Genomic DNA, 22,560 nt, shown 5'->3' with positions numbered 1-22,560 from the left:
TCCTCATACGGGTTGTTTTAGTTCTAGTTCTACCAAACCTTTAATACGTCAGGGTCGTCAATGCAAGAGCCAATCAGAGAGAGGCAGATCACATGGCTTTGATAGAGATTGACCTTGAGAAGGATGGAGAAACTCCTTCTGAGCATCCACAGCTGTGTTATAAGCTCACGTTCAAGGGTTTTTGAAAACAATAGCAGCAATTTAATTAATTCTGGCAATAAAAAGTCAGGTAAGCTAAATAAAAGACACATTGAATATTGCATTTTGTTAGTTCTCTAGTGTTTTTTATAAATACCTTATGGTGACAAATGTTACAAGTAACAGATGTTGTTTGTTTGTTTGTGGGTTATTACAGCTGTTGGTTAGATTTGGTTTGTTTTTTAAGGAAAATGAAACAGTTGTATTGATGAATGCAGCTGAGTTGATTAAACTCACATTTATTTCTTTGGTGTAATGTTGAGACTATTGAAAAGCTTTTCGTTCATTCTGTGAATTACATTGATTTTTTTTTTTTTTTTATTGAACCAAACATAAATGTGATGGTGGTTCATGAAACCTCACAGTGTTACTAAGTTGTACTACAGTGCTATAAACATGGAACATAATGTGCATCAGTGTTTTCTTATTTGCAATTATGATGATGACAATTAAATCAATACTCAAGTAATATTTAATGGAAATATTTCATTACTTGCACTTAAGTCTTATTTTGACTAATCTACTTTTTCTTGTATTAAGAGTAGATTTTGACGGAGTTTCTGTATTTTCACTTAAGTAATGAAGCAGAGTTCTTTGTCCAAAAATGTGATGTCTTCTTTAATTTTTTTTACTCTGATCCCTTTCTTACTGTAGATTTATTTCGACAATATTTTGTAAAACTGAAGCTTCTATTAAGCGTTAAGGTTTCGTTTATTCAGGAAACGTTATCTCCTGACGTGTTTCGACTGTCAACTGCTTGTCTTCCTCAGAGGTGATTGTTTTGATGTATCCCCATGAGTTATTTCATAAAGAAAGCATCAAAGCATCTTCATGTGTCCTTATGAGGCCATCACTTCTGAGGAAGACTGGCAGTTGACAGTGGAAACATGTCAGGAGATCCAAAAAAAGATGTCAAAATAAACAGAACCTTAACACATAGTTCAAAAAAGAAGATACAATGACTTTGCTGGAATGAAAGCTTTTATGATCTGGTAACTCCCCAAACCATCATGTTTTGTGATTATCTGAAGATGATGATTTGTTGTGAATAGTTTTTGGTTTAAAAAGGAACAAGCAGGTCAGACAATGGATGTTTCAGGTTCAGGACGCAGAGAAGACAACAGACTGAGATGTGTTGACATTTACTCGTTATTTTAAAATCAAATCAACAAAGAAGATGACAATGTATAATAAAGTCTGTCATTTGTTGTTGTCATTTGTAGCCATGACAACATCCCTGCTGATAAACACTAAGTGGCTCAGATTCTTAAAAAGATAAATAAGAAAACAAAAAAAAAATAAAATAACAGCGTCATTTCTTTTATTCCATGAAAACACAAGCAAACAAAGCTACAAATAGTTCTACATGGTGGTTTTTCTTCTTCTTCTTCACTTTTCCTAAAGTCCTGACAGGCTGATGAAGCACACGAGCAGAGGGGAAAAAGCCTCGAGTTGTTTACTGTTGGGGGTGGGGGGTGGGGTGGGTTTGTGGCTGGTGATGAAGACGCACGCTGTGACTGAAGGCTACGGGATGCCTCTGTTGGGTTTCTTTGGAGGAGGAGGAGGCATGAGCTCTGAGTCTTGGGGACGTTTGCGGTTGTGTGCTTGGGCTGACTGGACACGGCGGTCCACCACCTCCAGTAGGATCTCCTTGGTGACGGGCTCCTGGATGCTTTTGCACACAGCTGGGCAGAGAAAACACACACACAGGAGAGGGATGAGGTACCACTGAGATACTGATGGGCTTTTTCAGCAACAATGATTTTTCATTTTCAGACTTACAAACTCCACTGATCCATTTAGACCAAGGAGCCAGAAATATGACACGGCAAACAGCCTCTGATCTACACCATTCATGATGGGACTTTTTGGAGTCAGAACAAAATGATTGTTTCATTTACCTGGATAAAGCCTCTGCTGATGTTCACCGCTGGCGCTGACTAGGGGTGTAACAAAAAAATCGATCCGGCGATACAGTACATTACGATATTTAATCATGTTTTTTAACCAAAAAAAAAAAACCATGTAATCTTGCTAACATATGCACAGCACGTTGTGATGGCAAAATTAAATTTGCGGTTGACCTCATATGGAGACATGATTGGAGCCCTGGTTGAATGATGGAGTTCAGTCAAAGTATGATGATTTTATAAAAAAGGCTTTATTATAAAGTAAATAAAAAAAGAGTATAAAAAAAGGTGTCTTATCCTGTATAGGAAGGAAAGGAGGCCAGCAACAACGCAGGATGGTCAAAAAGCTCTGGCCAGAGGAAAAAGCAAGACTGCCTCAAGATCACGCTTTACACACACATTTCTACCCCCACCTCAAGAGATAAGAAGGGGAAGGCAGGGAGGGGGTCAGTTCGCCCTTGGAAATGGCGCCACCCGGTATCAGAGCGAGAGCCAGGTGCGCAGATGAGCGTAGGAGAGTGTGTGTGTGTGTGTGTGTGTGTGTGCGCATGCGTGCGTCTGGCCTTCAGATAGAGCTATGTTTTGGGATTGTGAGCAACTGACCTCCAAGAGCATGAGACAGCGGAAATGAAAAGTTACAACTTAAAGCATTAAGTTGAATAAGCAAATATATGAGTAAATATATGAGTAAATATAATTAACCAATTTTGCCATCACAACGTAAACACCTGGTCACCAGTGTTGGGAACGTTATTTTAAAAAAGTAATTAGTTATAATTACTCACTACTTGTTCCAAAAAGTAACTGCGTTAGTAACTGAATTACTCTATAATAAAAGTAACTTATTACCAAGGAAAGTAACTATTTGTGTTACTATTAAAAAAATAAAAGTTGCTATATGTCAAAGAATTCAGATTTTTTTAGAGCTTTCGGATAACAGTTTATTCAATCATTACATGTAACGCGCCGCATTTAACGTTCAGTCACGATAACGTCGTTGTAACGGTGTAAAAAGTATTTAGTTAAATTACCCCGTTACTGAAAAACAAACGGCGTTACATAACGCCGTTATTCCAAACACTGCTGGTCACTAGATGTCAGTGAACCACATCAGACCTTGTTAAACTACCTGACTCCTCAATGCATTTTAGTTTGGAAGTTGATTGCACTGTATTTTAATAAAACATACTTTTTTTTATTCATTTAACCAGAAAAAGTCCCATTTAGAATAAAAACCTCTTTCAAGGGAGTCCTGCAGAAGTTACACTCAACATACAGACAGCAATTAAAATGATAAAAAAACAAAACAAAAAACAGTTCAAAGCAATTAAAATTACAAATAACTTATAGATGTATGTGGTTATTTGAATTAAAGAATTTAAGAACTTGAACAGAATCAGAACCTGTTGTAGAAGCAAAAGTTAAACTTTTTAGAAAAATGTAATTTGACAGTTTGATAAACATACCACTTGTTTATGTTATTGGTACTTGACTTACAGTTAGTTACCAAAAGTACCTGTTCAAGCAAGTACAAAATAAAAATGAAATGGTATGGATTTGTATTTCATACCATTTTGTACTTGTAAAGGTGAAATTTCTAATAAATGACATCGCAATAAATTGCGACGTATATTAGGGGTGGGAACCTCACGATACGATACGCAATACAAAGCTCATGATATGACGATACTGCGATTATCAATATATTGGTCAGAAATCAATCTACGATAATCTATGACATAAGAAAAAAAAAAGATTAAGTGAAAAAATACCATTTTTATTTTATATCTCTGAAAGACAATAAATTGAAAAAGTGTCCTATGAACAGTGACACTATTTTAGTGCAACATTTCTGTAAATAAGTGTCAACATACCAATGTAAATGAATAAGTGTCTCCAATAGAGTTTTCTGTAAACAAAAAATAGGGTCTTTCTTACCAGTGACACCATTATAGTGCAATATTCCAGTAAACAATATATTGGTTCCTTCAACAAACAGTGACAACATTTCTGTGAAGACGTACCTGCACATTTTAGTGAAAAAGCAGAAAAGGTTTTGAAAAAATAAATAAATAAATAAATAAAAAAATCGATACAGCACGAGCATATCTATAATCGATCGTGCGAAAACAATATTGCGATATATGGTCGTATCGAGATATCGGCACACTCCTAATGTATATTGTATTGTGTAGTATCGTGACATGCAAATCATGAATAGTATCGTATCGTCAGATTGGTAGAAATGCATACTCATACTGCTGACAGTGCGGTTTCCCTCTCACGGTCAGTCATTTTTAATTCTTATCTTGGCTTTTTAATACCATCAGCCAACAAACACTGGTTGCAAAATATATAATATCAAAAAGAATGGTCAATTACGAACAAAGATATGAATTCTAAAAATGTTGCCAATGATGAGAAATAGGGATATTTGAAACTGATCAAGAATCAGTATATTGATCTAATCCTGTCCAAAATGTAATAGGATCTCCCATGGCCTAATATCTATCTTTGGTTAAAATATTGTCATAATCCATTAAGTACTTTTGATGTAATCCTGCAAACAGACAAAGAAACAAATACACAACTGCCGATATAAATATTACCTGAAAAACCTCAAATCTATATGTTGTTTGTCCTAAAATGCAATGTAATCACTTGTGGTTTAGGGTCACTTTATCCAGACTTAAAGCACTGATGATACGAGCAGGCGTCACAGTGTAGTAGATGTGAGGAAACGCCTCTCAGAGTCAAAGAAACAACTTCTCAACTTTCCCTTCACAAGTCCACGGGGTTCCTGAAATAGCTTTTCAGCTCCACTGCTCCCATGGCACTTTCATGACCGTGCCATGATACCAGTGGCGCGTTTTCAGTTTCTAAAGGGAACGCGTTGCTATCAGCCCGGGGAGAAATGCAGTTACAATCCGTGGAGATTCCAGATAAGAGCGGCTTTTGTCATCAGGGCCAGACTACAGCTCGCCTCAGGATTCACAGCTCAATAATTCAAGACTGTGTTTTTCTTTGATTTCCATCGGCGAGCATCACTTTCCTAATGTTGTTTTCTTTTTATTGCCTGAACTTTTATGCTCCATCCTGTGCTGTGAACTCAGCATTTATATCAATACATACAGAAACTACTGTAATGCAGCGTTTTATTATAATGTAAATGTTTTGGGTTTTTTTTTTTTTTTTTTTTTTTAAATCCCATTTTCTTTTCCTTCCAGTTGGTTCCATTTAGCCTAATGGATGGCTCCTACACCTCCTACAGCAGGCAGAACTATTTGAGCTGTAATAACATTTAAATACACAACAATCAACACATAACCAATCTGCAGACGGAGAATAAAAGTAATATGTTTTCCATATGAGCAGAGTTTTGTTCTGCAGGCAAAAAACAAAACTATTAACAACCGTATCAGCAAATCACCAGGCAATAGCAACCATATTCCTCTTTGTTTCCTTGTGGCCACAGTTGGGGTCAATTATCATTGTAATTAATCATGAATTACAATTATGATGTAATTATAATTGAAATTTAAAACACTTCTGCTGTTCTATAGCGTACATATATGTAGTTAATGATTCTAAAATCATGTTTCATATCAAGATTTCCGATCACCAATTTAAAAAAGCTATTAAATCTAGGGGTTCACTGACAGAAAAAGGCTCAGACACCCACACCAAAAATATTAATAGCATTATTTTCATTGATTAGGAAGCCTAATGCGCTAACTAAGCGATGAGAAACAAATTAGATGATGGATAATATTTTTTTGTGTATTTTACAGCTGATTTAAGACATGGGTCAAAACTGAGCCGTTATCATGAGAGATGCTAACAGAAAGCTAACACAGGAGGAACGCTACGTGTAATGTGGTTACTTACCAGAGGCTCAGTAATTGCAAATGATTGAAATCTCTTAATTGAGAACGTAATTGTAATTGATTTTCAGGGGAAGAATGATAATTGTAATTTTGATTGTAATTGGAAAACATGCTGGCCAAGGTAATTCTAATTGAGTAATGGATAATTGAAGACGTAATTGCAATTGAAAAATATGATAGACCCGAACCCTGCTTGTGGCTTTGCTGAGTGAACAGAAAATCTGAGGTTGGAGAGCAAATGATCTCGACAGACACACCACATACAAATACTGATAAAATGATGAATTTAGAACAGGAGATATTAATGAGGTAATAATAATAATAATAATAATTTGTGTGCAGAGACTCACCCATAGCTGTGTCGTAGGAGTTGGGGAAGCTCTTGTCCACCCGCTGCCTCATGAACACCCAGGTGTTGTTGGCGAAGGTGCACTCGATGATCTTGTTGTCGTACGGTTTCAGTTCTCTGGTGGCCTGCGCACATTAGATTAAAAACAGTGGGTTTGATTGATTATTACTCCTCATTTATCAGCTTTCCAATGACAATTTCTCAATCTAATTTGTCACTGTCCGACTATCATCACTCAATAAGATGCCCCCCAAGAAAAAACTAACTGTGGAAAAAGCCGATAAGCAAAAGCATTGAAAAATAAAACGCCAAAAAAGTTCTTTGCAGCATTTTCCTAAGCAAGGATAGAATGGATATTTTAATTAAAAGAGGGCAAAAAATGAGGAGCATATTATTAAATAAGTTCACTAATTCCAATAATGTAACTGCAGGCTAAAAAATAATTGCAACCTTAAAAGCTATTAAGAGATGTTTAAGGAAAAAACATTCCAGAACTACACAAATCAAAAAATCACATACAATTACAACAAAAATACAGAAAATGGCCCCCAAAAAACACACGAAACGGCAAAAAAATACACAAAACGACAGAAGGATTACAAAAGTACACAAAACAACATAATACACAAAACTGACCTAAAAAATATACTAAAAGACAAAAGAATACACAAAAAACAAAAATGACCTAAAAAGATACACAAAATAAAAATTACTCAAAAAAAAAAACTGAAAAAACTAGAACGCACAAAAAGACAACAAAAATACATAAAGTGACTTCAAAAACCAACAAAACCACAAAAAATTACAAAAAATGACTACAGAAACAAAAAACAGAAAAAAAGCTACTGTGCCCTTTGTTTCCTGTATTAACGTTCAATTTACATTGATTTAATCAAAAGCACGATTAGAAGTAAAATGAAGATGTATGTCTGTTCTAGGGGTTACATTGTGGAATAATGTTGATTAAAAAAATAAAAATTAGTGACACATTATAGAGAGAGTTATGGGAAGCAGTAGAAATATGTTTGTGTTCTTTGTTAAATGTTGTATATACAGTAAATTAAAGTACACGTGTGTGTCTATATATATATATATATATATATTTTTTTTTTTTTAGCTTTATTTGAAAAAAGTCAACTGAAATGTTTCCATTTCTTTTGTGTGTATTATTGGGAAAGGTAACTTGAATGTTATGACTTATGTTGGGCATATACGTATTTTTGCTTCTGCCTGTTTCAGTCTCGTTATATATCTTTAAATTGTGAATTATGTTATAACACTCAAATGTTAATTATGAATATTTTTTGTTCGACTGAAACATTGGTCATTGTTGTAAATAATGATTCCTAATAGTGTGTCCCTGGGATCAGACAATCACACTTTGGTGGCCCCACTGTGACCAAAGCTGCCCATCTCTGCTGTCGAAGTATCTATAAGAACAAGCGCTGGGCGACCTGCAGCCAGTCCTGTTCGACGAGTAAACAAAAGCAACTCATAGAAATCTCCAAAGCAGACGAATAGTAAATAAATCTGATTCATCTCTATTGTAACATTCATTCCACAAACAGAATATGAATATCTTAATCTGAGCAACGCAGCACTCAACAAAGCAGTTTGTGCTCCACACAGGATCGCTGACTTATTACACCACAATCTGCTTTCACAACAAAACCAGCTCTACACACAGTAATGCTGCTGAGGTGTGCGAAAATAGTGCACGACGATGCCGAAGATCCAGCATGAGTCAAAGAAGACATTTGAGCATCTGTTGTTTACTCGTCAAGCGACTGTGTCTGAGGGGATTGGAGAGTCAGAGAGCTGCTGGAAACAAAAAGGGCACTAAAAACCCTGAGCTGCTTAAATACTCATGTGCAGCAGTGATCGTATAGGCTTATAAATCTAATGGCCCTTTATTCACACAAGGGTTAATAATCTCCAGATCAGTGTGACCGCCTGACCGCCATTGACACAAGGTCAGTCATTGTCGACCGCTGCTAGGAAAACACTGATCTATGGCAACATGCATAAGGTAAAGTAGACGTGAATGGTGAGTGTGGGCATCTGGGCTCACAGTGGGAGACGAGTTCACACAGGAAAGAAGGAAAACGTGTGAGGAAGGAAGATTGGATGAAAGTGAAAGAGGATGACACTATGGCATGTTGCATGGTGACTACAGAGGAGTAAAACTAAATCCACACACAAAGACAAAACAGAAAATCTAAAACGTTGAGGATTTACTTCCCTGAAAAATGTGTGTGTGTAGGTTTTTTTTTTTATTCTTCTTCCAAATCTAAAGCAGCTTTTGTGCCAGTGAACGGTGAACAGGCAGACGTGCTACAGGCTGGATCTCCTCTCAAGTGAAGGGTGACATTCTGGCTGCCATTTCCCAATCACCACTTGGCGCGTAATCCGTCCAAATCTCTCTCATTATGGCAGCGCACGTGTGCCATCAGTTATCGGCGACATAGCAGTGCAGCCGCTTTTGCTGAGCGCACACCTGTACGCCAACCATGAAGTGAAAGTGAACAGGATGAAAAAGGGAAATAGCACTGATGTCTGTTTAAGGAGAGCTGATTCAGTCTGAGGGCTGCTGAGTCATCAGACAGATCAATACGTATGCAAAGGACAACTGAGACATGTCAGTACTCACCACCCAAAGCATCATGGCTGCTGGTTCTTATGGATGAAACCAGGGTTGGGATCAATTACATTTTTCAATTACAATTACATCTTCAATTATCCATGTTCAATTACGACTCAATTATGATTACAGTGACCAGCATTTTCCAATTACAATTACAATTGTAATTATTTTCCCCCTGAAAGTAAACTACAATTACATTCTCAATTAGTTAAAGAAATTCAAAAAACGCCTTGATTATGGGCGGGGCTCCTGGATCAGTTAACACACGCCCAGTCTATACTATAAGATCTCCAATGAACAATCTATGCTATGCTAACTAAATGGTAAATGGACTTGATTTATATAGTGCTTTATAACCACACTGAAGCAGTCCCAAAGCGCTTTACATATCAGCTCATTCACCCAATCACTCACACATTCACACACCAGTGGGACAGGACTGCCATGCAAGGCGCTAGTCGACCACTGGGAGCAACTTAGGGTTCAGTGTCTTGCCCAAGGACACTTCGACACATAGTCAGGTACTGGGATCAAACCCCCAACCTCTCGATCAGAAGACGATCCTCCACCACCTGAGCCACGGTCGCCCCTAGCTAGTCATTACTAAATATACCCCTCTATTCACTCTTCTCTCAATCCAACCTACTCACCACACATTGTAGAGCTCACAGGTGTTAGTTTTTTATAAAAGGGGCGGGGCTAACAGTGCTCGTTTGTGACGCAAGAACATCACATGATCTTGTTCTCAGCCAATAGCAAAAATCAACAGTAATAGCTGGGTTTCAACCCATAGAGGGCAGTCACTCTGACTAGTTACAACTAAATATGACAAACTGAAATACTTTGACTAAAATGTTGAGAGTTGAACCAGAATCAATCAACAGCACTACTTTATACCCAAATACATTCGCATTCAGCAGAAAAAAAGTGGTGTTTAGTTACTCTTTAAGTTCAACGACAACTAATCACAATTACTGCACCTGAAGTAAATAAGCCCATAAAATGTGACCTTCCTCTTGTGTTAGCTTTCTGTTAGCATCTGATAGCACCATGATAATGGGTCAGTTGCCTCCCATGTCTTAAATCAGCTGGAAATTACACTAAAAAAATATTATCTATCATTCAATTTGTTTTTCATCTTTTGGTCACCTTGTTAGGCTTCCTGATCAATTAAAAATATTGGTATTAATATTATTGGCAAGGTCAGAATGCACCTTGATTTAATTTTTTTCCCCTTCCAATAATGAAATGGTCTTTTTTTCATTTTTATTTTTTACTATACACAGCTTTATCTCTTTGAAATTTCAGTATTTTTCCACATTTGTTTATGCCTTAAGGGATTTCCACTCCAGTTTAAGTGTGATCACATATTTGAACTAGTTTTATAATAGTATTATCTCAGAAAAGAAATTCCAAAATTTTTCCATTTTTATTCAGTTTTTCTGGAATTTCCATGCCAATTACAAATACAAAGTCAAAGATCTGAACTGAATTATGATTACAGCAGCAACAGATTTTTTTCAAATACAATTACAATTATGTCAATTGTAATTGACTCCAACCCTGGATGAACCGCAGAGTAAGAAACCTATTGTCGAAACTGTACTTTTACATAGTTATACTTATTTTTACTGCCATCATGGTTCTTCTTAATGACGCATCACAGATCACCATAAAACCATCCCAAAGTGTCAGTGGTTAGTTTAGTGCTTTGACTCTAAAGCAGATGTCACTAAAACAAGGTGCCCAAGGGAACCAGGGAGCCCGCATGGACCATAATTCTCCCACCCCTACGGAATATATTGTGCATCCAGATATTATTCAGCACACTTTGCTTTTTGCACAGTTGTAGCAGTTACAGCATTATACAAAAATCTAATTACCTCTTCACACAAAATGTATTAACACTCTACCATGATTTTCTTTTCAATATAATTAATCATAAAAATGAATATTACAAAAAAAAATTGAGTTAGAAAATGGTCTCTTTAAAACAAGGCTTTACATTTGTTGGCTGTTTACAGTTATTTACAGCCTTTTCGTTATATTCCCAAATTCACTACTTGCCCTTATTTCCAGCGTTTATGCTTGGGCACATTTGCACTATAAGTGGATGCACATCCAGGAAATATGGTTAGACAGAGGTCCTATGATTAAGAGCATCAGTCTGAAACCATGTGGTTTTTCATGACCTTTATTCATTTTAACCTTATGAACGGTTAATGTATTTATAATGAACATATTGTTTCAAAGATTTAAGAGGCCAGGAGATGAATAAAGCTTCCTCATTATTACAGATCTGTTATTAAAATACGACTGGGGTAAAGTGAAAGCTGACAGCATCATATAAAATGTGATGAGCAGGGCTTTAAATTTACTTTTTAAATCACCAGCCAGCATGGCTAGTAGATTCTTAAAGTTACCAGCTAACCAGATTTTCCCACCAGCCAAAATAAACTAGTTTATTAATAAATAGTTTTTATTTTAGTTGATGACAGAAATACATTAAAATGGTAAAAATATAAAAATTTAATTTAAAAAATAATGTTGTAACAATGCCTAAAAGGTGCAATATGGTACTTTGGGTGTGTCGGAGAAGTTTTTATAAAGTATATTCTCATAACTTAATAAAATAATAAACTTAACTCTGATGAAAATTGGATCCCTGGAACACTGTTTGATGTTAAAAAGAATAGAAGTAATCAGTATTAAGAATTACATGTACTGTAGAGAAAATATATGAGCATATGCATGCTCTTCAATTGTAAACAAATACCGCTCCCCACAAACTGTATAGTGCACATTTTAAAGGTGAACAAATGGTGGAATACTAGTGACTCACGACCCGACATCCATTTAGTATTAAAACTCCTCAATTTCTTCTTCTTTCCAGATCCTCTTACATTTAGATTTTCCCCTGTGTCAGCAGCAGACTTCCTTTTTTGCACTTCAGGTCTTTCAACACCCAGCACAACCAGCATTTTTTTTAAAGGTCCAAACCAAATATGATAGAAACAAAACAGGCCAGAATAAAAAAGGAAAAACATACACATTTTACCCCAAATACTGGACTAGAATCCCATAAATGAATAAGAAAAGCTTGGAAAATCTGGGAAATAAAATGGAGGTGTTACTTCAGCACCCAGCAGATTGCCTCCACGCTGACAGACTCTCACGCCATCATCAAAGGCAGCTTTCTTTGACAGATAGCTGCTCTTATGTCCTCCTCTGCCGCCTACATCTGTCAGGCACCATTTACGTTATTTATGATTAATGGGGCCAGTGCTCAGGCCACATATGGCTCTGCCGTCACCACAAAGCCCCTGAAACCAAATCTAAATGAAGCTTCAGACAACATTACTTCAATGAAACTTGAGTTAAATATGCATTTAGATCATGGATTAGTCGAAGGCTCTGATTGGACAGGGGGAGAACGTGACGTAGCACGTCTGTCGGGCAAAACGCACAACAAACCTTTAATTGTCGGCTGTAACACAGAAGACCACATGAGAACTGTTTTCACTTCTATTTTGATTGTAGTTTTGAAGCAGCAGCTGGACAACAACTAATCACCGGTAAATAAAGCCCAGTAAAACTCCGGAAAACAATCACCAGGAATAAATATTTGCTCCCCGGTAACGATAGTAACTCTAACAACTGGTACAACGATAAACTTTGTGATATTACAGCCTGTACATGCAGTACGGGGACGCATTTACTCCACCTCCCGGTCCAAGTGCCAGCCGTCCAGTGAAGCCAGCTCCGTTCACCGAGGTCCGTGTGTGCTTCCGTCCATCCACTCTTTTCATTATATCCACGTCTTCTAAGTCTCTTATGAAATAGTCTCGACTGGAGTCCGGGCGGCCATCATGGATTATGTCTTCATCGCAGTAAATCGGGCATGCGCAGAACGACAGGAATTAACTTGAAGGGGAATTAAGTGTTAACAAGAAAGAGGAATTATTTGATTCAGAATTAAAATTGGAATAAACTATCCACCTAATTCAGATTTAAATTACATTCGGAATTAAATAAGCATTAGGAATTAAGTGTGTACATGGTCCGTTTAAAGAGGAATTAACTTTTATTCTGCTTTAAAGAGGAATTAAAGCTCCCATGTAAACGTGTGGCTGTGCGTCCCTGCTTTAAAATATCTGAAACCACACAGGAGGCAGTCATTCCAATTATAGACCTTTTTGAATCCCATCTTCTTTCAAATACAGTATTGTCAATGCTAAACTTGGAATACACACAAAACCGACTGTAAACAACACTTGACGCCAAATAAATCACCAATATCAGAAAAACTGGCCAGACTAAAGAAGACTGGATCTAAATACCGCATTAAAACGTTCCTGATATGTTTATCAGCAATTACTGTTATTCTGACAAAAGTAATTTTGGTCTGAGGGAAGTAAACAAATACCAACTGAAAAGCAGCCTCATCACTATGGTGTCATTACACATTTCCCATCAACTCTCCCTGTAGGCAACAGTATGAGGAAATTGGAGTATTAGGCTCGTAAGACTGAGACAATGAGAGAATAAAATTGATTATAGGAAGTTTACATTCATATATGTTTCATAAGGTGGGCAGGGGTACAGAGGATGTCCCTTCTCCCTGGGAGACCTTAAAAGAAAAGGAAATGCCCAGTGTAGAATGCAGATGCATGAGCACAGTCGCTCCAACACTCACGGGATATGAAACCACTCAATTAGTGTTTCTGAACCATGACTGTACATGCTCAGGGTTAATCAGCTGAAATGAGAAATACTTCTACAAACATCATGATCCTCGTTGGCATCCTTGAACAACTGCATAAAAAACACCAGGAAAACCCCTCCTTTACATGAGTATAATGCCACCAAACTGATAAGGAAACACAAGAGACCTGCTCATAAGTATCATACAATCCTGAGAATATTTGTAATTTTGTACGGCCATGCAGCTTCTCCATGTCCTACAGCACAGTGCTTCACAAACAAAAACTGAATGTGACTGGGAGATATGGAAATAATCCACAAAGTAATAACAGTGACAGATGGAGGAAGAGCGAGACATACATTTTTGATGAGATTTAGTATTTGTTGCAAATGTCTTGACTGCATGTTTCCAACTGGATGAGCACCATCTATTATATCTCATAAGTAGAATATGAGAAGGGAGAACTACTAGTTTCTACACCTTTCATAAACTTCTATATGATGAAAATATACGTATGTATGGCTTTGTCAACGATATTAGCTTTTTGAAGATATGCCAATATCGTTCAAGACTAAATGTCCGACTTCAGATATATATACACAGACCCCCTTATTTTAGGTTACATTATATATACCGCCATGGGAATAACAGATTAATCATACTTATAATGTGAAGCCCATCTGAATGTAATCCACAAATAAATATCATCTGTGTAAAATAAGAAAATGTGTTTAACTTCAGTAACTTAGGAAAAAGTGCCAAAATGTTTGTTTTTGACTTAATAACAGCTCAGTAGTCGTCGGACTAATAATCCAACAGCTGTAAGAACTCCACAACAAAAGTTCAATACTGTGCAACAAACATATCACATGGAACATTTAAGATAGCTAGCGAATTAGCGTTATCTTAGGTATTGGCCTTTGGCTTTGAGATAGATAAATATGTACGAAACAGGGAACAACGATGTGGGTAACTGTGTAAAATGACGGAAACACATCATAGACACTGTCCACCTTCTGAAAACACTTACAGACCATGCTTTAGCACACAGAATAGAAGTTAACAAGCATTTAACATTTCTAGATTATATGACGATATGGACGTTATGAGGCAGAGCAGCACCTATCGTTTTTTCAATACCTGTGGAAAAACTGATACCAAGGTCAACCAATATTACATTTTATAGTATCAGCCGATAACGTCAGTGGGCTGAGAATAGAGCCCATATCTTTACATAGGAATACAAAGAATAATAATAATAATAATAATAATAATAATAATAATAATAATAATAATAATAATAATAATAATAATAATAATAATAATAATAATAATAATAAAAAACCAGTTAACAGGCATCTGAATGAAGTTGAAAAAACTAAATTTGCATTCCAGAGGCGAAAGTTTACATACAGAGGCAAAATATTGGTTTGCTTCCAGCGCATCTCCATGACTTCCCTGAATATGTCGCCATAAATGTGAATTTGGCTCCAAATTGCTCACAGAGATGAATGAAAAACAATAATAAAAAGGTCCCTAAATCAAAGCATTAATTGTCTCAAAAATTATACAAACCTTGTTTTTTCTTTAATGCAAATTCAGCCATTTTCTTCTAAACACATTAAATAGGTCATAAATGTGTTCCTTAAAACATGTAAAAAGCCATTCAATTATTTATAATTTAATTGTGGAGCTAGGCTTCACGAACTGTGTTTCAAATTTCAGAAATCGGGTCAGAAATCACAGCTGCGTTCCTTAACGAAGCCCTCATTAGAATCAACCCGACCCTGCTGCTGAAGCACACCGAACTTCCACAGCCTCCAGCGGGTGCAATTCGGCCCCTAGCCGTAAACAGACCACATATTCGGGCTCAGGAGAATAAAACGCGTCCGCTGGTGCCACATTTTTTAATGAAATCAGCAATTTTGTTTTTTCGCCTCCAGCGGGCGCAGTTTTGACTTGGGAGGGATGCACATATTCGGACTCGGGTGGTGCAGACTTTTTCGCTGACACCCCGAGCACTTTTGGAAGCAGTATTGACGGTGGAGCCGCTTTCACACTGCTCTCTCCTACAGACAGTACAAGGAGGCGCAGCGGTTCCGGCGCCTCTAACTGACACGCCCCCAGCGTTTCAGAAGTGCTCGTTTTTCCATGATTTTGAGACCTAATTTTATATACTTAAGAATTTTTTTCGTCTTTCAAATTTGGCTCAGTGGGCAATGACACGTTTCTGTGGTGTGACAACCTCATAACACACATTTAGCTCTGCTTTACACGGACTTTAAAAACTATGACTGTAATGGTTGGTATTAGAAATTAATTTCAGTATCATTCCAATTAATCTATGTGAGCATCTGTGCAAATCCAAATAATGCAGAAGATGAGTATTAAACGTCTATTGTGCCAAGTGGTTGTGTAATTCTTTAATTCGATACTGTGTTAACTTTTAATTCTTGCCTTCGTCACAGCAGAAATTTTGCGCTACTCAAACAAGGTGTCGGTGAGGGTGAACGGAACAAAACAACACATTTCTTTTCTCACCTTCATCTTCGCAAAGGGCCTGTCATAGTTTCCGACGTAGAGCAGGCCGACAATCTGCGGTAACATCCTGCAAAGACGAAAAGATCATGGTTAACACCCTCGTCAGAGGATCTCAACACAAGAGTATCTGAGTGGAAACAACAGGGCTAAGAAATCACTACGCCGCTTCCATTTTCTAGCTAGTAACAGAGCGACAGGGAGGTGAGATTACACCTCTCTAAGCCCTTCTGTCTCTTTGCACAGCGTGATGTTCCAAACTTACTGTGAAAACTACAGTATGGGCACGCTCGTACTCACAGGCAATATATATTCAGAGAGCATATTATCATCCACTTAACGTGCGTGAGCACTAACTGTGAGCTCTCAAATGTGGCTTATAGATTCAGTGGAGTAGCTGTCAATAGAAGAACATGTTCTCCAGAGATTCACACCAGATGTCTTTATCACATGTTGTTCCCTTCCCCTCCTCCACCAAACACTCCCTGTGTTATTCCCAGACTCCACGTGTGGCTCACGAGTGACACAGAAACTGGTACTGGTTTCATCCCAGCCGACTACTTTAAGGACTAAAATAATGGTGAGGGTCAGCAGAGCATGACTGACAGCTTAAGAACAGTTTGTTACATCCACTGGAGCTGAATTTGGACACTCACACCCCTTCCTGTGTAATGATAGATAGAAAGAAAAGGACGGAAGCAAACAGTAGACATTAGGAGTTAGAAATAGCTGCACAGTGATGGACATTGTCTACTGCCAAGGCTTGACTTTCTAGTAACTGGCTCTGCTGTTACATAACATTTGTTACACCATTAGATTGTAAAAGTGTTTTTTTTAACTGATGCTTTACTCATGATGTAAATGCTAGTATGTTTGCTAAATGTAAGAAATCCGCTCTTAAAATCTCCTAATGTTTCTATTGATTTTTAAACAGCTTTTTTCTGTTAACCATGAACAGCGCATTGAATTGCCTTTGTATTAAATGTACTACACAAATACATTTGCCTTGCCTTAAATTGTAGAATACAATCAATATATTGCACATTTTTAATTTCCTGTTTGTTAAAAAAAAAAAAAATGAAAGCATTTTGGCATAATGCAATGTTTCTTATTTCATTAGGAAATACTTTAACAGATTTTATTTAATTATTGTAATAAAGGGAAGGGAGATTGCCGTAACCATAGTAACATGCAAAAGAAGTTGAATTCTGTAGTAATTAATCATTTGCTGACAAGAAATAAGATAATTCTAAAAGAACTTCACTATAAAGATATTTTCTTGTCAGCTATGGACAATTTGAAATGCTTTATGTACAATATGTATATATATATATATATATATACATAAAGTATTTCACTTAAAAACATAAACATCCAAGTAAAATATCCATTCAGCTCAAATTTAATCAAAATACCTGTATATCACATTATGCAAGGATAATAAAGGTCAAGACAAAGTAGGCTTTGTAATTTTGAAACATAGTTTGAAAGTGCACCTACAAAAAAAAAAAAAAAAATCAAACTCCAACTTTTAGCAGGTTTTTTTCTTTCTTTTTTTTAAAAAATAAATAAATAAAAATATACAACATTTTCTTCAGAGCTCCAGAAGCCATCCGGGACTCCTGCAGTTTTAATGCCAACTAGGTATAGGAAACATTGTATATGAATCATGTTGTCAACTAGTAAATTTATACACCAGCCCTGCAGTTCAGCTACTAATTCACTAATAATGGCTCTTTGTTACTCACCTTCTAAGTCAAACGACTTTCCTAGGAACTTGGAGAGCATGGCATTAAAACCACTTCAGAAAACTGATACTGAGAAGCTGTAATGACTCAAGTCCAAAGACGAGACGAGTCGTGACGAGAATTTTTTTGACTTTCCGAGGACTTTTCAGAGACTGAACCTCAGCTGCTTGGGATAGATCGTTCTACTTATCTGTCTCTCTATAATCACTATAGACTTTACAAATGATGATGTGAAGACACTCAGCCAGAGTCTAAACCAAATCTTGACACAAATCTCCACCAGCTCAACAATTGTTGCAATAGAGGCTGTTTAATTCTATGCTTGGTAATGATTTTGGCAAAGTCGCTGTGATTGCATCATTCGTCCAATTTGTTCCCCTCGCCCTGTTCACAAAATTATAATAGTCGGCCTCTGAGTTTACTTTCAGGAAAAGTAATATAACTCTGAAAGCTGAATGCATCAGTGCTATACAGAAATGTGGTCATGGATTGACTATTTCAGCTGATGAATAAACAATTGTTAGGTTCTTACATGTGTGCCCACTTTTTTTTTATTCCAGTGACTAAAACATCTTGTGAAAACCTACACAGACACAATGTGGTACTGGAACTAGATCCTCTGTGGGAAAATTAAAAGAAGACTAACAATAAATATCCACAGTCTCTTATAGATTGGAAGTCAACATTGTTGTTAACATTCTGATGAGACCGATGACCGAAGACACAAACTGTCCAGTAGGAAACATTAGGATCTCTTCAATGTTATACTGTGTTGTCATTGTTACTCTGAATTTTGCAGTAACATATTTCGCTATGAGAAATTAGAAAATCAATGTCTTAGAAATGGAAAATAGCTTGGATTTCAGTTTAATTTGATTGCATTATATTTCACACAAACCAAAAATGCAATTATTGCGACTCTTTATAATGCTGTGCTTTTAGAATAAAAATACATATACTGTACTTCCCGATGCAGCTTTACAATTTACATCCACATTTGCACAACAGCAGCATAAGTGTTTGTATGCAAGGTGCATGTGAGTTGTTTATAGGGAAGGCTTAGGTTTAGTTCCACCAATAACATTAAGGTACATGGAGAGTAGAGGTGTGCATTACCATGAATCTGACGATACGATATGATTCACCATTTGCATGTCACAATACAATATATCCCGATACCAAACAATACAATTTACATCGCGATATATCGCGATGTAAATTGTACAAATTTCACCTTAACGAGTACAAAATGGTATACATTTTTTTTAAACTTACAAGGACAAGTAAATGGTATCTAACTGTAATTCAAGTACCAATATCAAAGACAAGTGGTATGTTTATCAAATTGTCAAATTGCCGGTCCATTTTTCAAAAAAGTTTAACTTCCAAGCTAAAATGCATTGAAGAGTGAGGTAGTTTAACAAGGTCTGATGTGGTTCACTCACACCTAGTGACCAGGCGTTTAAGTGCTATACATACTGTATGCTACAGAGATGAAACTTTTTTTTTTGTTTAAAAACATAATGGATCAATATGATAACTGCGCAGTGAGATCTCTCCGATTCTCTTACACCCTTAATGGAAAGGCAACAATGCCTGTTCAGGTCTGTGAAGGTTCTCAAGGTTTCAAGATTGTGTCGACGCTTGCATCTTAGCTGAGGTACTATGGCAGCGTTTTTCAATCTTGGGGTCGGGACCCCCGCCTGAAATGTCTAGTAATTGATAAAAAGTTAAATTATTATTCTTTTTCAACTTAAAACACACAATCTTAAACAACTATACTTCGCCAAATATAAATGAACATGATCAAAAACGAATTCTAGGAAAAAATGTTTTTGGGGTTGCCAGAAACTCCTGATACCAAAATGGTGTCACTATCCCAAAAAGGTTGGGAACCACTGCACCATGGGCTTTCACCTCTCATCCAAGAGCCTTTTTAAGTTCTGAACTACAACCTACAAATAGGTTTGTTCAAGTCTCACAATCTGAGTAACCAACATGTATTGGAAATCAATTCAACTCCAGAAATGGAAGTGATGTTTAAAAACCATAGTCTGCAGCTTCCTATCAATCAATGCAGTATTATACTTGTCTCTATAAAAATATATATAAAGAATAAAGCCATGGGACTTGCATCAGCATGAAGAATGTAGGAAGGCAATACAAGCCAAAAGCTTTAAAATTTTAATATGATTTAGGCTGAAAGAGACCAGAAAAGAACAAAATGGTATTGTAATTCAATGCTTGTCAAGACACTCAACAGAGCAAATGTCAAACGTCAACCTATTCGTGACAGAAGAGACAATCTGAAGGATCACCAGTTATTGGAGTTTATATCCAGAAACCATCAAGTCTTTGTGTGAATCACCCAGCAGCAATCTTCACTGCTATGGATTTCCACTCACACTCATCTACTGTAAATCAATGACCTCATATTACACTCAGCCATAACCTTGAAGAATAACCATACTCCATTTCTCCATACTCCACATTTAATATTAGAAACTGGAATAACTATCACAAAGAGGAGAACAAATGAAGCTTGGGCATCAAAGCTGATCCACAAACAAAAACATGGCTATGGAGGAAAGATAGAGTAAGACACAAACTCCAGCACACTGTTGTAGCATTGCTGTAAATGGAATTAAACCCAGAGGCATGAAGAAAATGTGAGAGGAAAAAAAAACATGATTAAAACAGAAAGAAAAAAAAAAAAATCAATGTATCAAAAAAGGTTTAACTACATCATATGTTAATAACATCTGATGTAAAGTGCGCTTTTAGCAGCAACAAACACAGATGAGTGCAGACATTTTAATGCATGCATGTGTAAAGCTGTGTCTGAGGGATCCTGCGCTTAAAAATGAAAGGTGCATTTGGAATTATCAGTGTTTCCGTAGCAACAGCTACTTACCCCTCTCCTCCCATTTTGGTGATCTTAAGGCGAAAGTCCACAGAGTTGAGATTAGGGGGCTTCCACTTGAGGATGTCATCACACCTCCCGGCCTTGTATGGCTGTGAAATGTACAACATCAAATTTAAATTCAAAGTCACACAGGTAAGTTGTCACATTGTAATTATCTTATTCACCAGAGGTTACAACTATAAAGTAGAATACTAGTTTACTTCCTTTACATAGTCACGTGTCATGTCAGTTAATTGGTGTCAAGATGAACATCAATTAACCATTTTGCACAACCCAAAGTATAAAATATCAACTTTACATATTTCAAAATAAGCTTCTTTCAAATAATAATCCTCACAGTGACACGTGGAGAGACTAGGGCCTCCTGTCATACCTCAGTCATTGTTCAGCTTTAAGCTAACTTTAAGCTAGAGCTAGCATTAGCAAACATGGCAGTTTGGGGCAACATGTTAATCGTCACGTGTATTCATAATGAACCAATGCTTTCTTTTTTGTAATTCAATTCAATCTGGAATTTTGACCTTAAGAAAGGTCAAACAAGCATTTGGGAATGAGAGCCATAGCATGTTGCATCATATTTTATGTTAACGTTTGTTCAATGGCTATGGTCAATGACTTTTTCAAGCTAAATGATAAACATTTTCTGTGCCTGACTTCAATGTTCACTTTTAAGTAAAAAAAGAACAACAAAGAATTTTGTCCTTGTTTTATTAATTGAAAAATTCAGTGTGAGACAACTTACCCTATTGTGGGGCAACATGTCACATGTTCACACTCTCTATTTGATTGCTTATAACTCTGCACCGACATAAGATATGAAAGTGACACGAATACAAAATATATACCCGAGACTTTGGTCTTTCATCTGGTACAAATTTTGTCTTTATATGATGCATTGATTCTAAGAAATTAATAAGAGTGTAAAAATGATAATAATGAGGTAAAAATACAGTAATTGTGGTACTTGGTGACTTAGTAAAGCTAAAACCTGGGACAGAACTTTGGCAGGAACTAACATACAAATAAATCCTGCACAAAAAACTAGAGCTGGACAATAACAGTGGTTAACTGATTACATGTCATGACATTTGGAGTAAATATTTGAGATAAATTAATATTAATCGCAATACTACACTAATTATTCTATCAAACAAGAAAGGTTTTTGGTATATTTCTTTAAAAAATGAGAAAATTCATATTCACTTTACAAATAGCAGGAACAATATTCATAGAGTAAAAAAGATGTCTAAAACTAAACTGTGAAGCGTTATACCATCGTGCATATTGTGCATTTATCTTAAAAAAAAAAACTATCTGATGAAAAATAAGTAAAATCAGTATTTCTTTACAAACCGCTTAAAAGCAAAGGAACGGCAGCAAAACAATGATATTTAACTCATTCATCATCCATTTCCTGACCCGCTTGCTGCTTTTTTTAGTTATATGTTAACAGTAAAAAATAAATAAATAAAAAACGTATTTCTCTAACCGAACATAAGACATGACAATCGTTCGAAAGTAATTCTGTGATTTAGAAAAGCCTGACGTGTTTTCAAATTATTTTAGTACTACAATGTGCATAAAACATGTATGTTGATTCAAGCTCTTTAAGACGAAAGCCTGCATAAAAATTCTAAATAAATTCCTAAAGATAA

The 22,560-nt window shown here is 36.4% G+C and overlaps 1 protein-coding gene across 2 annotated transcripts in view; it reads right to left on the bottom strand.

The window, feature by feature from the left end:
- Positions 1 to 1,324: 1,324 nt before the first annotated feature.
- rngtt (RNA guanylyltransferase and 5'-phosphatase) overlaps positions 1,325 to 22,560 on the bottom strand; it is a 115,310-nt gene continuing 94,074 nt past the window's right edge. For both annotated transcript variants that reach the window (XM_028440044.1, XM_028440045.1), the window contains 4 exons: positions 20,894 to 20,994; positions 16,235 to 16,301; positions 6,346 to 6,469; positions 1,325 to 1,883 (listed from right to left, as the gene is read on the bottom strand). In XM_028440044.1, the coding sequence (XP_028295845.1) occupies positions 1,723 to 1,883; positions 6,346 to 6,469; positions 16,235 to 16,301; positions 20,894 to 20,994 (453 nt within the window). In that variant the 3' untranslated portion in view covers positions 1,325 to 1,722. The remainder of the gene's footprint in view (positions 1,884 to 6,345; positions 6,470 to 16,234; positions 16,302 to 20,893; positions 20,995 to 22,560) is intronic.

This window comes from Gouania willdenowi, chromosome 24, assembly GCF_900634775.1.
Source record: "Gouania willdenowi chromosome 24, fGouWil2.1, whole genome shotgun sequence".
NCBI classification, from domain to species: Eukaryota; Metazoa; Chordata; class Actinopteri; order Blenniiformes; family Gobiesocidae; genus Gouania; species Gouania willdenowi.
This window is presented reverse-complemented; position numbering and strand designations above follow the sequence as displayed.